The sequence below is a fragment of the Coffea arabica genome, chromosome 5e (genome assembly GCF_036785885.1).
Source record: "Coffea arabica cultivar ET-39 chromosome 5e, Coffea Arabica ET-39 HiFi, whole genome shotgun sequence".
In the NCBI taxonomy this organism is placed as follows: domain Eukaryota; kingdom Viridiplantae; phylum Streptophyta; class Magnoliopsida; order Gentianales; family Rubiaceae; genus Coffea; species Coffea arabica.
In genome coordinates, this window is record NC_092318.1 from 49,666,716 (window position 1) to 49,683,712 (window position 16,997).

Genomic DNA, 16,997 nt, shown 5'->3' on the forward strand with positions numbered 1-16,997 from the left:
GATTCGGTTAAGTCACTTCAGGAACCAAAAGAGCTTTAACGCTCTTCTTTTCTTAGCCTACATTCTAATATTCAGGATTTCTCGAAAAAATTTTGCCAATGGGTACATAAATACCAGTTTGGATCGATGGTGATTCATCGGACTCTCCTTAATCTGTTTAGGTCCCCCTCCCTCTAGTGTCGACAAAAAAGAAAAAAAATTAGTCACTTCAGAAAACTTTTCCTTCATCTCCCGCTCACATTTGGGAGGATTTCAAATCATCCTTAGCTCTCTCTCAATTCAAACTAAACTTTATACATTTTTGGTTTAGCATATGTACGTCTTTATTTATTTATTTACTCCCCCACCCATCCTCACATCCTTTCTGTCTCCTATTGTCAAGACTCATACCCTGTGTACCTATCTGACAGTAGCAGCAGGCAGAAAGAACTCTAAGAGCTCTCTCCGCTGTCCGCCTTAGCACATATACTTCTTTCGGAATAACAAGAAGAATCTTTATCTGTTGCAAGTGCGGTGGCTTCCAAAATTTGACAGGAGTGTGGTCTTGTGATATTTGCGACTGAACAAAGGATAACATTCCAAGTCTAACTGATGAATACAAAATGTGGGGATAAGTAAAATATGTTTGTGGTAGGAGCAGTATAATATAAACCTCTTCTTCCTCTTCTTTCTTGTCCTTCGCCGGAGAGTGGAGAAGATCAACTTAACACATATTTGCCACCTTTTCTCCCGAGCCCTATTGCCACTTTTGTGGGGATCAGCGTTTTCTCCTTTTGTTGTTAACAGTAGTTTCCTGATTGTCTGAATCCGCCTCAATTCCTTCAACACGTACACATTGTTACCCATATTACAAAAACAAAACCCAAAAAAAAAAAAAAAAAAAAATTTGTGAACACTCAGTAACAAAAGTATATATGGATAATTTAATTTACCATCATAGCCTCTCAAGCACTCGACCACAATTTCCGCAAACCTTGACTTGACGAATGACGAGGAATATATACACTTGCAGCACAAAATTTTCTTTATAATGGGTTTTGATTCTTCTTGTTCTTCCTTTGTACCAAGAAAACAAACTCAAACAGTCAAGAATTCATATCACCTCAATGGTTAATGAGTCATTGTCTGTCTAACGCTTGGAATACCACCTCAAGATGTATTCTAGGAAACTAAACATTATTATATTCTTATTTTCCTCCTTTTTATTTTTTAATTTCATTTTCAATGTAGCTTTTTATTTTTGTTCCCTTCCCCCTCTGTGATTATATATATATATATATATATATATATATATATATATATTTTGCTGTCTCCGTCCACAAACCCAATCAATCATCGACCATTCTTTCCTGCTTCATCACCCTTGGACATCCAACAGTGATCAGCAATCCACATTTTCCTTTTTTTTTTTTTTTTGTCAATTTGCATTTATTTATTTCAGGAGAAATAAGAAAATGGAACAAAAATATAAAGTAATAGTAGCTCTCTAAGATGCGCAAGGAAATAAATACGCATCATCCGCCACTTTGGAGGTGTTGCCTTGGGGATGAAAAATGGTGATAAATACTATCATCATTTTTTCTATTAGAAACCACACGATTATTTCAAAATTTTAAGTATTAATTTTGAACATTTGGGCTGAGACTAACCATATAAATAAATTAATTCAGTATCATTGAATGAGTTGTGCCTCTCATTGTCCAACTTGACTGATGACTGACAATTAATACCTTAGTAGCCAGCCAAGTGAAAAAAAAAAAAAAAAAAATTGGCACAATTGAATAGTCAGACATCAAAATTCCTGCTTCCAAACACTTTATTGTCAGATATGAAATTACACCCTGGTTCCAGGTTCCAACAACCATCCATGTTATAAATAGAGCAGTATAGCTATAGGATTAATGCTTTGTAGCATCTAAACTTCTCAGATCCCAAAAGTATCACAAAGGAGGATCACCTGCAATCTGCACATTCCGTTACGTACCTTATTTGCACCACCCCAAAAGTACAGGATGAAGGTGTCAAATCTATGATATTCAAGAAATGCTCTTCCCAACTTCCTGTGTATTTTCCTTATTACTATTACAACACTAATCATTCTTTTGTGGCAGAAAGTGGTAATTAAAGTGTCCTTGCATGGAGAGAAGTCTCGCCCCAAAGCCGTGGACATGTTAATCCAGGTAATGAAAGCTATGGTGCCCTGTGAGTTGCTCTGGAACCAGCTGAAGCCCTCAGCAGCCAAAAACAAAATCAAGGCCATGCAAATCGTAGCACGAACCCGAGGTAATTTAATTACAGAAATATATGGCCTATTTTTCTCATCCGTCTCGTTTCTAAATACATTTTTCGGTACATGTAACAACGTAAAACTTGTGGCTTTAAAATCGTTAGGCATGCTCTTTGAAAGCGTGTGTTTTATGTAGGAGTTGCATCGATAGCTTTAGATGGGCAGGAGAAGAACCAGCTTGTGGTTTCAGGAGATGATGATCTTGATCCTGTGAAGTTGGCTATGTTGCTCCGAAGGCATTTGGGAATTGCTAATATTGTGAGTGTTGATTCATCAGATAGTGAAAAGAAAGAAAGTGAAAAAGTTGAGACCACAACTGATCATGTTTATGGTGGTGTTCCTAGTTTCCATGTTGTTGAGCTTGCAGATAACCCCGGGTGCAATTGCAGCATCATGTGAGTGCCAATAGATCAAGATTTTGGTAGACTTGAATATGCAATTGCTTGTACCAGAATGTTATAAGCAATGGATGGATATATATATATATATGTGTGTGGTTTTCTCAATTTGCATGAGAGAGATTAGATATATGTATGTGCGTCTGTAACCAAAAAATAATAAATAAAAAGAATGTTATTGTTTTGTTCTACTTTGAGGTAAAATAAAAGAAAATAATTTTCAAGAAAGATTCGTTGTTTGGTAGAAATCATGCATGGAAGGGAGAAATTAAGGAGGGCCCTACAAGGGGAGCCACTGTATAATGTAGGTTCATTATTGATTAAGTGTTTTTAGGGGTATTTTTTAAAACTTTTACTGTAGCGATAAATGCGATAAACTTTTATCATAGATGATTAAATGAGTTTAAGGCGTTTTTTAGAGTATTTTTAAACATGTATTTTGGAGTATTTTAAAATTTTAAGGCGTTTTTGAAAGTATTTTTTTATATTTTCTAAAAATTGAAAATAACACCACCGATCACCACGGCCACCTCTTTCCCATGTCCTTCTCTCTCCTCCCCACCTTCCTCCTCCCTCCTCCCTCCTCCTCCCTCCTCCTCCTTCCTCTTCCTCCTCCTCCCTCACCGATTTTATATCTAATGCCAGTGATCATGTAAGCATATAAGATCTTAAGTGACAAAATACAAAGAATGAAAGAATTGTATTCCAATGTTCATTGATTCTAGGAAAAGAAACAGGTGAAAACTTTATTTAATCTTTTGCTGATTTTTTTTCCCAAGAATCAATGAACCGCAGAATACGATTTCTTAAGCTTCGTATTTCGTCACTTAGACCTCATATGCTTACATTATCAGTGGCATCACATATGAAAAAGTTGACGCCACCCGTCATGATTATTGATTTTCTTCTTTGTTTCTAAGGGATTAGGGATAATTTCACAAACCTCCCTTGAGGTTTTTAACAATTACAGAGAGCTTCGCTCAGGTTTTAAAAATTACATATACCTCCTCTATTTTTACTTTTTAGTAATAATATAGGTCTAACCATATAGATTTTCTCACAAAATTCCCAAATTGCCCTTTAAACTAAGAAAAATATAGTTACTCAATTATTTTCTTCAACACTTTGCACAAATCAATAAATCTAATTTCTAGCAACTATCTAAACATAAGTTTTAAAACCAAATAGCCGTCCAAAGGATCCCAAATTACATGTACAGTATCAATATTTGTTACGTAAAAAAAAAATAGACACACACACATACACAAACCCCATTACAACCAATTTTATATCCCAAAATTAAATATCAATGGTCAAATACCTTTTCAATATAAGTTAATTTGATTTAGAACCGCTATTATAACTCTCCTATGGCCTTAAAAATACTAATATCTCAAAAATAGAGAATAAATTCTACCTCCATAATAAAATCATAATAAAAAATTTCTAATCCGATGAAAGAAATCCTTATGTAATTATTGACATTTTGTAAAAAAAAAAGTTTGACAACAAACAAAATATGATAAATTCAACATCTTTAGTTCTTCTTCCTATTTCAATCATCAATTTCATTATTTGTTTCTTTATCACTGCGAGTCTCTTCATTTCCTTCTAATTTGACACATAATCTACTCCCTCTATTGATTTTATAATTGCAAGTTGCTAATATCCACAAAATTGAAGATAATAAAAAGAGGTTATATTAACTAAAAAAGAGAGGAGTGAAAATAGACAAGAGACAGAAAAATAGATTTTTTTTGGATTTTGTAAATTTATCACCTTAAATTTAAAATTTTCTACCAAGTGGAGGGCATTATAGGTATTTTACTATACCAAGGGAGGTATGTGTAATTTTTTAAATCTAAGGGGAGCTTAGTGAAATTGTCAGAAGCCTCAAGGGAGGTTTCTGAAATTATCCCAAGGGATTATTAGTTTCTGACGGGAGCTTAAGCCAATATTCCTACTTCTATCAAGAATCTTAGACTAGTTTAAAAAAAAAAAAAAAAAAAAAAAAGTGGGGTAACAATTTTTGTAAACTCAGTCTCGGCGCTTATATAATAGTATATACATATGACTACGGCTAATTAATCAGTCGACGTTTTCCCATTAGAGTCGGCGGCGCATTTTTCCAATTCCTGTCAGTCCCCTTCAAGTCAAAAAAAAAAAAGAAAAAAGAGGAAAATAAATTTGATGACAATTTCCAATGAATTTGATTTGAATTTGAAGAGTACACAAATTAAACAACATGCATTCATTTTTGTCATGCGGTGGAAAAGTATTTCATTCCATAATTAATCATAGCAATTCCAAGTCAAATGAGGGAAGGAAGTCTCCCTTCTTGGTTTGTCCCATGGGGTACTCACCACTCACTACTCAGGGCCAGGACAGAAGATTCTATAAGACTACAATCTCAAATCACAAGCACTAGTCCTAATCCTTATTATGGCTGCAATCAATAAATCGCTAAAGTCTTGGTCTTCGAATTATCGAATAGTCCTATACAGGGCCCCCCCTCTCTCTCTCTCTCTCTCTCTCTCTGCGGGATTATACTTAATTAAAATTTTGCAGCACAAAGAATTAATCGTTTGGGACCCATAAGAGGGGTGAAAAAGTAGATAGGATCTCATAAATTTGATGGTTGACAGCATCTCCTTGATTGGAAAGTTTGATAGTTGAACCACAAATTTGAGCGTATCCAATCCATAAATCAACCACGCAAGCATAACCATTTGTTATACGGAAGGAAGGCAATGAGATCCTTTGTTAGGTTAAAGTTTTTTTTTTTTTTTTTTTTTGTTAATAAAGAATGAAAATTTTGCATTCTAATGTCTACACTAATGGCACTGAGGGTGCGTTCGATAAAATTGAAATCTGAAATATGAAATTTGAAATCTGAATCCATTAAGTTATTGAATTGTTAAGTATTAAATCAAATACGTTTGAGTACATATCACATTCAGTGATAAGTGAATAGTTTATCACTTAATTTTAGGAACAAGTTTTGTGTAGAAAATTCAGCGTTACTTAATTAATTCAGATGTCCAATTTTTTTGTTATCAAACGGACTGAATACGTTAAAATCTGAATCCATCAAATTTAAGTATTGAATTGAGTTATCAAACAGGACTAAGTACATCAAATCATATAGATCTGAAAATCAAATGTTACAACATATCTAACAAAACTATAAATTTGATGATAACATTAAAGACCAAAAAAAATATCTTCCTTCACATCAGGTTAAAAGTTTGGCAAAGGTACGTTGCAGCAGCTGTTCCACACATTTTCTCGTACAAAAACAACAAAACAAAATAGGATAGACACGTAACGTTATCGAACAAGGAATATCATAGAATTTTCATGAAGCAAATAACTGGTGCACTAAGGAATATCATAGAATCGGATTAGGTTACATAGGAAAAAAAAAAATGGAGTTAATATGTGCCCAGATGGTAAACACTAATCAATTTTGAGTATTAATTACCAGAAGACTTGATTTTCCTTTTCTTGTGTATTAACTTGACTCTTAAGAAATGACCCTTATTATTCTCAATATATGATCTAAGATGATCATACGATACGAGGAGATAGACATTCTAACAACCATTGCCACCATTGCCATAAAGTAAATACTCAAACGAGAAAACTTGGCCAACCATTGACTTTGACGTGCATGAATGACTCGAAGGAGAGACCAGGCAGAAAGTAGAAACATGGTGGTCTTCGTAAAAACACTATAAAAATCTATTTATTTATTTTTAACTAAACTACCAATTAACATGGTGAAAATGTCAAAAGAAAAATCAAACACTTTACGTTGAATATTATTATTCTTTAATAAAAGAAAGATGAATTAGTGCGTCTCGGACAAGGGGCACAGACGGTTGCAGCCGTTTCTGTCGATTGTGTGCATTTTTCACTGTGTGTAACTTTGATTGCACACGATATAACTTTCTTTGCACACGACGTAATTTTAGAACAGTTTTTTGTAGGTCTCATACATGACGTGAAAATCGAATTACAAGATGTGAATTTTTTGGCCAAATCAAAGCCAGTCAACTTCCAGGAGACAACCGTTCCTGCCCCATTTCCGTCTCGACCACGCTAGCTGCTCTGTCACATAGAATATTCTCAGAGTGTGTTTGTTGATGTGGCAAGTGGAAATTAGCCAAACGGCAACTTGGCAACTCAAAACAAGGTCCGAGGATACATATCATGTTTTTTTCCTTGGACAAAGATCATCATCCGAGCTGGACCTATCCATTTGCTGGTAACTAAATGCTTTGGTATGTAATGACCTTGATCACAAAGTTCACATCTTGATGACTCAGTAGTCCTTGCTAAGGGTTAATTACCTGCGCTATTTCAAGTATTCAGCATATAATATTTCATAAATTTATTTAGCTAAAAAAATACGTCGTTGATATTAAGTGAGGAAGGGAATTGTTAATGGAAGGGAAGAACAGGTTTGGCCCCTATATATTCCAGAACAGGTTAAAAAGTGTTTGGATACCTCCATTATTTCAAATAATATTTTGCTTGCATCACAAACACATTTCCCAACCTAACTTTTTATATTCCCAATCACCTTTTTATCTCACATACATCACATCACAAAAAGTGCTACAGTAATTATTCCAAATAATATTTCAAATAATACACTATCCAAACAAACCATGATAACAGTAATTGTTTGTGAGGACATTAATTAAAGACGAGGGCAAAGTTAGGCTGCAACAACCCGTGCCACACACCCTCTTTGTCCTTGTTGTAGCGACAAAGTGTAGAAAATTATGATAACAGTCAATAGCGTTATTATACTAACTATATGGATGTCTATGTGATTTCAACAGTCAATCATTTGTGGACTAAAATCCTCATGAAACAAATAATTGGACATCATAAAATTGAATTAGTGTACATAAAAAAAATGGAATAAACAGTCAATCATTTGTGTACTAAAATCCTCAATCATTTTTTTTTTTTTGGGGGCTATAAACCAAACGACTTCTTGGCAACTCAGACAAGAAGATCCGAGGATACATATGGAGTACTCCCTCCGTCCCACTTTGATAGTCTTGTTTTCCTTTTTCGTCTGTCCCAAATTGTAGTCCACTTTCCCATTAAGGAATGTAGTAATCTTTCAAATTATCTAAAATACCCTTATTAAATATCTTGTTATTAATACATTGTTATTAAATACTAACCCACTACATTGAATACATTGAGCTTTTTCAATGCATAGATAAATGAAAAGTCTATCTTAGCATAAGGGTATTTTAGGAAATTATTAATCTAAATTTATGTTTCCAACCAAATTAATTACACTTTCTTAATCTGTGTGAAAAAAAAATCAAGACTAACAAAACGGGACGGAGGGAGTATGATTTTTCGTTGGACAAGATCACGAGGTGGACCTATCCATTCCTGAGAAGTAAATGCCTCGGTGTTTAATTACCTCTCGAAGTTCACATTTTGTTGATCCCGGAAGAAACGACTTATGGAAGCCAAGGAGATTGTTTGCGAGGATAATCACTCGTCCGCAAAAGGGAATGGTAATAATGAATACTAACTACGTAAACGACAAAACTGATCAATCAATCAGCTCAGCTCAGCTCAGCCGGCGCTAAAATTCATCACGTTAAACAATATGCATCCATTCTGGATTCTTCTAAATAATTGTGCAATTCATCAAAAGCTCAAACAGTGATTAAGGGACTTAAGTGGACCTCGCAAAATCGTTTGAGGAACCCTTTTATTAAACTGGAATTCAAGTGGGAAAAAAAAAAAAAGACTCAAAAGAATAATAGTAATTTTCAGAGACTTTATATTGAAGATGATGCTCTAGTAAAAGACGAAGGAGCAGTCAGTCTTCGCCACGCTGATTTATGATCACGAGGAAAATTATTAGTAGTGTTTTAGTACTATTCTATGATACCAAGGCACGTTGATCTATAATTAGAGGGCGCTTGATAAAATTGGAATTTGAAAACTGAAATATGAAATCTAGAGTCTGAGTCCGTTGAATCGTCGAACTATTAAGTATTAAATCTGATACATTTGAGTGTATATTATATTTATATTTAGTGAATAGTGAATAGTTTATTATTTATTTTTTTGGAACAAGTTTTAGTTTAAGAATTTAATACCATTTAATTAATTTAAATATTCTATTTTTTATGATCAAATGCATCTGAAATATGTTAAAATTTAAATTTTTTAAATTTAAATGATGAATTGAATTATCAAATCTAGAGTCGTAGACGGAAGGACTTCCCGGCGACTCAAAGAAGATCTAGTCAAGGATACGTTGTTCCAAGAGGTGGGATACTTGCTAGCTGTACGATTGGTTTTTGGCTACCCTATAAATTTCACATTCTAATGAAAAAAGTCCTATGGTTGTTAGTTGTTACACTGTCGATTCATAAAATTCTAGAATTTTCTTAAATTTGACTAACAAAATGTGCACCAAAGCTTCTTCTTTCTTTTTTTTTTTTGGGTCTTTCTTTCTTTTAATGTTCCTACATCAAAGTAGTCATCGGTTCACATATTTTTCCAAACATAAGGAAATGAAATTAGAACTTTTGATAAGTTACATACACAACACGACCCAATGATACAATGATATAGGGTTCAGGGCATATTTTATGTGATTCCAATGAAAGGTGAGACAATATACCTTCAAATGGACAAATATTTTTAGTGCGGGAATACACCTAAAAGACTTTTCTTTTACTCCTCCTTTTGTGTTCGAGAGATTACCCCATTTATTATTTTTCCGTGTTGAATTTTCCTCAGTCAAAGTAGTCAGCAGTACGTATATTTTCCAAACATGATATAGTCATATGGCTTTGCAAAATCGATCCTTCTGTGCCTGGATTAAGATGTTGTTGGGTTCAATTTCCTGCGGTTTTCTTGTTAGACAAATTTCTGGGATTGAACTTGAACTCGTGTTTATTTCAATTGTTTCGCTTTTCTTTTTCTTTTTTGCAATAGTTCTTTTGTGGCCAGAACATCACATTCAACTATTCAAGACATTAATGTTGAAAAATATGTAAGAGGAAGACCTCGTCAAGCTACAGCAAGTCAAATTTGGTTTCCATTGGAGGACTGCTCCTCAATTTCACGCGTTCACACGTTCACACACAAAGTTGACGCGTTTAGGAGAAAGGACCCGGCTAAAGTTGAAGGCTACTCAAGGGTGTGAGAATTTTCCAACTAATGGAATTAAACTTATCGTTGTTTCAAAAAAATGACGCAACTTTTTGTTGAATATTGGCCCCAACTAAAAGCCATTTATTAATTTTAAAGTATTTCTTTGTTTATTGTTTTATTGGCTCTAACCTTAAGAAAGAAACAAGGTAACTGATAATTAAGGGTCCTTCGTGTATATCTTATTTTAAATTTTTTGTATAAAAAAAATTAAAACTGCCCATCTAAACTGCTATTTTTTGGAGTTTTTGCAATAAAAAAAAAGAAAATGCTGTAATGATTTGATGTATGTAAAGTAAAAATATGATTGAAAAATGTATTCATGGAGAACGTAAAATTTTTTTGAAGATAAATGGCAATCCAAACAAAAACAAAAGCAGTATTGCTCATCCACTCGTATTATGAATCTCTGTTGTTGGAGCATATTGATGATTCAACAAATTTTCACATACTGCGCCCTCTTCCGCATCCTTCCCCCCGTTTTTTTCCTTTTGGGCATAAGGTTCCTCAACTCTCTCAGATTGAGTCCCAAGCCCCCTCGAAAACGACATACTCTTGCTATGAAACAACTCTCCACATCCTCCTGCTGAGTACAAATGATCATATTTGGCCCAACGCTATAGTCTTTTAATTCATTATCCCAACCTGGTTTACAACCTGCTATATTTGCTATCCCAACCTGGTTTCCCAACCGACCTTTCCACTAATTCGGATTGACTCAAGTTCAAGTAACTTGATTTGCTCAAATACTCAGTTCTATAATGTAAAAGCCAATTTCAACAACTTAACTGATATCGAATTCTATTCAATAAGGTAGGTTTACTCAGTCGTCACAAAATTCTGGACGAGTTGCTGATGAGACCAGCCCCACTGGAATACCAAGTCGTGTTTCTGGCTACTTGGTGCATATCGTCCCGAGTTCCACCTTCTAGGTGATAGCACTGAAGATGACCTTTTCTGGGTCTATGGAACTGATCATTGACCGTCAACGGCACGATATCGTCTTATTTTATTCTATATTAGAGGAGGGGACGGACCTGAAGAGATTCAACGATAATTCGATAGAGATTGAATCACTGCCGAATCAGACGAATGTACTGCACATTCATTTGAATTTTTCAAGAAGAGCCATTTAATATGATAACTGGGAAGCTAAAATTTAAATCATTCACCTCCCATTCGATCAACCTTTAATGCCAAAGGCTGGTGGTTGGCACGATATCGTCATTGTGGGTCATCTTATTTAGCGATGTTTCTTTGTATCTTCTGAAGCTGTCCTCATCTAAGTAAAGGGTCTATAAATAGGTAGAGTGGCACTTGACTAGAACGGCAGAATAACCCATTCTAAGGCCGAAAGAAAAACGACTTCTGCAGTCTCTTTTCTCAGCTAGAGCTGTTCATTTTTTTTCAGTCGTTTTACTTGCGGAATTAAGGCAATGAAGGTGATGCTCTGATTCATTTATTTAACTTAATCTTGTGCCTTGCCTGGCAAAAGATATGTAGCTAACTAATTTCAATTTGGTTTCTTGATTTTGTTAACTGCAGCAAAAAGTCGTGATTAGACTTTCTATGAATGATGAGAAGTCCCGCAAGAAGGCCTTCAAAACTGTTGTCGGTCACGCAGGTAAAGAAGAAAGTTCGATTTTTCAAGAATTAGATTCCGCAAAATACGTGATAAAACTGATTCTATTACCTTAGTTCTTGAGATTCTAAGAATTTGGCTAAGATTCTTATACAGATTCTGATCATCATTCCTCTGCTTTATCTTCAGGTGTGGAATCTACGGCTTTGCAGGGAAAGGAAAAGGATCAAATAGAGGTTGTTGGAGATGGGATTGATGCAGTGAAGCTTGCAACTTTGCTCAGAAAAAATGTTGGGTATGCAGAGCTTTTGACCGTGAGCCCGGTTGGTGAGAAGAAAGATGGTGATAAAAAGGATGATGGCAACAAAGATCCCAGTTCTACACAGCCACCTGTGGTTTGGTCCACTCATCCTTATGTTTACAGCAGTGTACCTCACCATCTCTATCAAGTTAGAGACCCCTATGAGGACTCCAACTGCACCATCATGTAAGAATGCAGGACACAAGAAATTTGGGAATTTTATGGTTACCGATCTTTTTCCCAGTCATACAAGGAAAAGTGCAGTTCAGGGGCGCTGCTAAATTTTAGGCATGGTCCTCTAGAGAATTGGAATAAAGATGAGAATTCAATCATATTAAGGTGAAGGGAAGATACTTGGGTCCGTAGGGGGAGGACTGTTTCCTGGGGCTAATAAACCAGTTGGAGCTATTGCCTAGGTCTAAATTTTGGCTTGTTTCAAGTGTAAAAATTGATGTAAGCTTTTTGGATTTCGAAAGAAAAAAAAAAGTAGTTGGTTTGTATATTCTTTTTTTTTTTTTTTCAAATGATAACATGAGTTGGTTTGTATATTCGATGGTTGTATTTGAGATCCCAGGAACAAGTGTTTGGATAACTAATATTTTGTCTGCGTCGTAGATACATTTTTTAATTTTTTTTTAATATTTTCAATCACTTTATTATATTTTCAATCCACCTTTCGTGTTATTTTTTTATATCACAAGAAATAGTATAACAATTATTTTAAATAATATTTCAACTAATACTTTATCTAAATACTAATATCCGTGTAGTACCACTTTTTTTTTCCCTTGTTTTGTAAGTTTGATTTGTTTTGGCAGAGAGAAAGTTGAAGCATATTAGATTTATTTGCGTAATTGAATTAATAAGAGAGTTTTTGACTTTCCAACGAGTTGATCCTTCATTAATTAAGCTTCGTTTCTCAACCATAGAAATCAAGATGGTAGTTTGTAGCACATGGTTTATGCAAGTTATATTGTAGTTAAAACCAAATGGATCGAATCGCTCACGAGCAGTTTCAGTCTGAGCTCGATTAGAACTGACTAAGGCGAATTCAGGTTCAAAAATATTTAGCTCGTTAATTCACGAGCCGACTCAATTATATATATATTTTATTTTTTATTTTAATAGTAAAATTATATATATATTTTTAATATTTTATTATTTGTTACAAAATTATTATTTTATTTATTTTTAAAAATAAAAATAATTAATTTTTTAATTTTTTAATTTCGAATTCGAACTTTACATTGAGAGCTAGCCGAATTCGAGTTAGAATTCAAGTTTCATAAAACTAAGTTGAAATTCGACCTGACTCGTTTGCACCCTACTTAAAGCCACGTCAAGAGGTTATATCCATTTGGTAACGAAATACTAAACAACAATTTAACAGTATAATCTGATGTATGATAAGATTATGGATGACTATACGAATATGCTTCCTTCAACCAAAAATAAAGGGAGTAAATTAACCAACCTGCAGCCCATTTCTTTATACATCCACTAAGAAAGATTAGGGCCTGCCTGACTCCTCTGATGCCAACTAAGAAGAGTCAAGAAATCTTGACAATGCTTTTGTTAGATGGCATCCAGGGAGCCAGGCAGACCATTTCTGCCTGCATTTATTTGGATGATGTTGATTTAGCTGATATCCTTCTTCAACATTATTGTTTTCTGCAACACGTTCTAATGAAAAAAGTCCTATGATTGTTAGTTGTTACACTATCGATTCATAAAATTCTGAAATTTTCTTAAATTTGACGATAAAATGTGCACCAAATCTTCTTTTTTTTTTTTTTGGGTCTTTCTTTCTTTTAATGTTCCTACATCAAAGCAGTCATCGGTTCACATATTTTCCAAACATAAGGAAATGAAATCAGAACTTTTGATAAGTTACATACACAACACGACCTAATGATACAATGATATAGGGTTCACAGTATAATCATGTTATCTGATTCCAATGAAAGGTGAGACAATACCTTCAAATGGACAAATATTTTTAGTGCCGGAATCCACCTAAAAGACTTTTCTTTTACTCCTCCCTCCTTTTGTGTTTGAGAGATTACCCCTTTTTTTTTTGTGTTGAATTTTCCTAAGTCAAAGTAGTCAGCAGTACGTATATCTTCTGTGCCTGGATTAAGATGTTGTTGGGTGCAATTTCCTGCGGTTTTCTTGTTAGACAAATTTCTGGGATTGAGCTTGAACTCATGTTTATTTCAATTGTTTCACTTTTTTTTTTTTTTTTTTTTTGCAATAGTTCTTTTGTGGCTAGAACATTCAAGACATTAATGCTTAAAAAGATGTAAGAGGAAGGCCTCCTCAACCTACAGCAAGTCAAATTTGGTTTCCATTGGAGGACTGCTCCTAAATTTCACGCGTTCACACTTCACACACAAAGTTGACGCGTTTAGGAGAAAGGACCCGGCTAAAGTTGGAGGCTACTCAAAGTTGTGAGAATTTTCCAACTAATATTTTGTTTCAAAAAAATAACACAACTTTTTGTTGAATATTGGCCCCAACTAAAAGCCATTTATTAATTTTAAAGTGTTTCTTTGTTTTTTTTTTTTGGCTCTAATCTTCAGAAAGAAACAAGGTAGCTGATAATTAACAGTCCGTCGTGAATATCTAATTTTTAATTTTTTTGTATAGAAAAAATTAAAATTGTCTGTTTGAACTGCTATTTTTTGGAGTTTTTGTAAAAAAAAAAAAAAAAATTACTCTAACGATTTGATGATGTATGTGAAGCAAAAATGTGATTGATAAATGTATTCATGGAGAATGTAAAAATTTTTTGAATATAAATGGCAATCCAAACAAAAACAAAAGTAGTATTGCTTATTCACTCGTATTATGAATATCTGTGGTTGGTGGAGATTGATGATTCAACAAATTTTCACATTGCGCCGCCCTCTTCTGCATCCTTCCCCCCGTTTTCACCCTTTTGGGTATAAGGTTCATCAACTCTCTCTGATTGAGTCCCAAACCCCTCGAAAACGACATATTCTTGCTATGAAACAACTCTTCACATCCTGCTGCGGAGTGCAAATGATCATATTTGGCCTAACACTATATAGTCTTCTAATTCATTTTCACTTCTTCAGCGAGTTTGAAATTGATTTACAACCTGCTATATTTGCTATCCCAACCTAGTTTTCCAACCGACCTTTCGCCTAATTCGGATTCACTTGAGTTCAAGTAACTTGATTTACTCAAATACTCACTACTGTATCTCAAGTTCTATAATGTAAAAGCCAATTTCAACAACTTAACTAGCATCGAATTCTATTCAATAAGGAAGGTTTACTCGGTCGTCACAAAAGTCTGGACGAGTTTCTGATGAGACCAGCCCCACTGGAATACCAAGTCGTGTTTCAGGCTTCTTGGTCCACTGTGCCAAGTTCCACCTTCTTGACCTTTTGGGTCTATGGAATTGGTCATTGACCGTTTATTTTTTTTAAACGATAATTATTGTATAATCTATTTTATTTTATATTAAAGAGATCGAACGGATCTGAAGAAATTCAAGAATAATTCAGAGGAGACTGAATGACCACGTACCAAACAAATACATTATGAATTCATCTAAATTTTTAAACAGAGTCATGTAATGTGATAATTGGAGAGGTAAAATTTAAATAATTGGCCTCCCCCTTGCCAAGCTTTAATGACAATGGGGGATGGTTGGCACGACATTGTCATTGTGGGTCATCTTATTTAGTGACGTTTCTTTGTATCTTCTGAAGCTGTCGTCATCTAAGCAAAGGGCCCTATAAATAGGTAGAGCGGCAGTTGACTAGCACGGCAGAACAACCCATTCTAAGGCAGAAAGAAAAACGACTTCTGCAGTCCCTTTTCTCAGCTAGAGCTGTTCATTTTTTTTCAGTCGTTTTACCTGGGGAATTAAGGCAATGAAGGTGATGCTCTGATTCATTTATTTAACTTAATCTTGTGCCTTGTCTGGCAAAAGATATGTAGCTAACTAATTTCAATTTGGTTTCTTGATTTTGTTAACTGCAGCAAAAAGTCGTGATTAGACTTTCTATGAATGATGAGAAGTCCCGCAAGAAGGCCTTCAAAACTGTTGTCGGTCACGCAGGTAAAGAAGAAAGTTCAATTTTTCAAGAATTAGATTCCGCAAAATACGTGATAAAACTGATTCTATTACCTTAGTTCTTGAGATTCTAAGAAAGAATTTGGCTGAGATTCTTATACAGATTCTGATCATCATTCCTCTGCTTTATCTTCAGGTGTGGAATCTACGGCTTTGCAGGGAAAGGAAAAGGATCAAATAGAGGTTGTTGGAGATGGGATTGATGCGGTGAAGCTTGCAACTTTGCTCAGAAAAAATGTTGGGTATGCAGAGCTTGTGACCGTGAGCCCAGTTGGTGAGAAGAAAGATGGCGATAAAAAGGATGATGGCAACAAAGATCCCAGTTCTACACAGCCACCTGTGGTTTGGTCCACTCATCCTTATGTTTACAGCAGCGTACCTCACCATCTCTATCAAGTTAGAGACCCCTATGAGGACTCCAACTGCACCATCATGTAAGAATGCAGGTCACAAGAAATTTGGGAATTTTATGGTTACCGATCTTTTTCCCAGTCATACAAGGAAAAGTGAAGTTCGGGGGTGCTGCTAAATATTAGGCATGGTCCTCTAGAGAACTGGAATAAAGATGAGAATTCAATCATATTAAGCTGAAGGGAAGATACTTGGGTCCCTAAGGAGAGGACTCTGTTTCTTGGTGCTAATAAACCAGTTGGAGCTATTGCCTAGGTCTAGATTTTGGCTTGTTTCATGCTTAAAAAAAAAAAAAAAAAAAAGATTTTGGCTTGTTTCAAGTAGTTGTTTTGTATATTCGATGGTTGTATTTGACATCCTAGGAACAAGTGTTTGGACAACTCAATTTTGCCGAATGATATTTCGTGTGTCATAAATATATTTTTTAATTTATTTTTTTATATTTTCAATCACATCACATGCATCATATTACAAAAAGTAGTTCAGTAATTGTTTCAAACAATATTCTATCCAAACTAATACCCATGTAGTACCACTTTTTTTTTCCTCTTGTTTTAGAGAAAGGTGAAGCATATTAGATATCTTTGCGTAATTGAATTAATAAGAGAGTTTCTGACTTTCCAATGAGTTGATCCTTGATGAATTAAACTTCGTTTCTCAACCACAGAAATCAAGACGGTAGTTTGTCGCACATG

General features: G+C 34.6%; 3 protein-coding genes across 3 annotated transcripts; all 3 read left to right on the forward strand.

Moving 5' to 3' along the window:
• Nucleotides 1–1,919: 1,919 nt before the first annotated feature.
• On the forward strand, nt 1,920–2,701 carry LOC140006323 (disease resistance protein RGA5-like). Its single transcript, XM_072048146.1, has 3 exons — nt 1,920–2,018; nt 2,112–2,283; nt 2,424–2,701. The coding sequence occupies exons 1-3, from the start codon at nt 2,013–2,015 to the stop codon at nt 2,684–2,686; spliced, it is 441 nt and encodes a 146-aa protein (XP_071904247.1). The 5' UTR covers nt 1,920–2,012; the 3' UTR covers nt 2,687–2,701.
• An 8,500-nt stretch (nt 2,702–11,201) lies between these two features.
• LOC140006677 (heavy metal-associated isoprenylated plant protein 16-like) lies at nt 11,202–12,376 on the forward strand. Its single transcript, XM_072048994.1, has 3 exons — nt 11,202–11,339; nt 11,443–11,521; nt 11,669–12,376. Exons 1-3 carry the CDS (start codon nt 11,334–11,336, stop codon nt 11,968–11,970), a joined length of 387 nt encoding a protein of 128 aa, XP_071905095.1. The 5' UTR covers nt 11,202–11,333; the 3' UTR covers nt 11,971–12,376.
• Nucleotides 12,377–15,580: 3,204 nt separating this feature from the next.
• LOC140006678 (heavy metal-associated isoprenylated plant protein 16-like) lies at nt 15,581–16,700 on the forward strand. The gene is made up of 3 exons (XM_072048995.1): nt 15,581–15,694; nt 15,798–15,876; nt 16,028–16,700. Exons 1-3 carry the CDS (start codon nt 15,689–15,691, stop codon nt 16,327–16,329), a joined length of 387 nt encoding a protein of 128 aa, XP_071905096.1. The 5' UTR covers nt 15,581–15,688; the 3' UTR covers nt 16,330–16,700.
• Nucleotides 16,701–16,997: the final 297 nt, after the last annotated feature.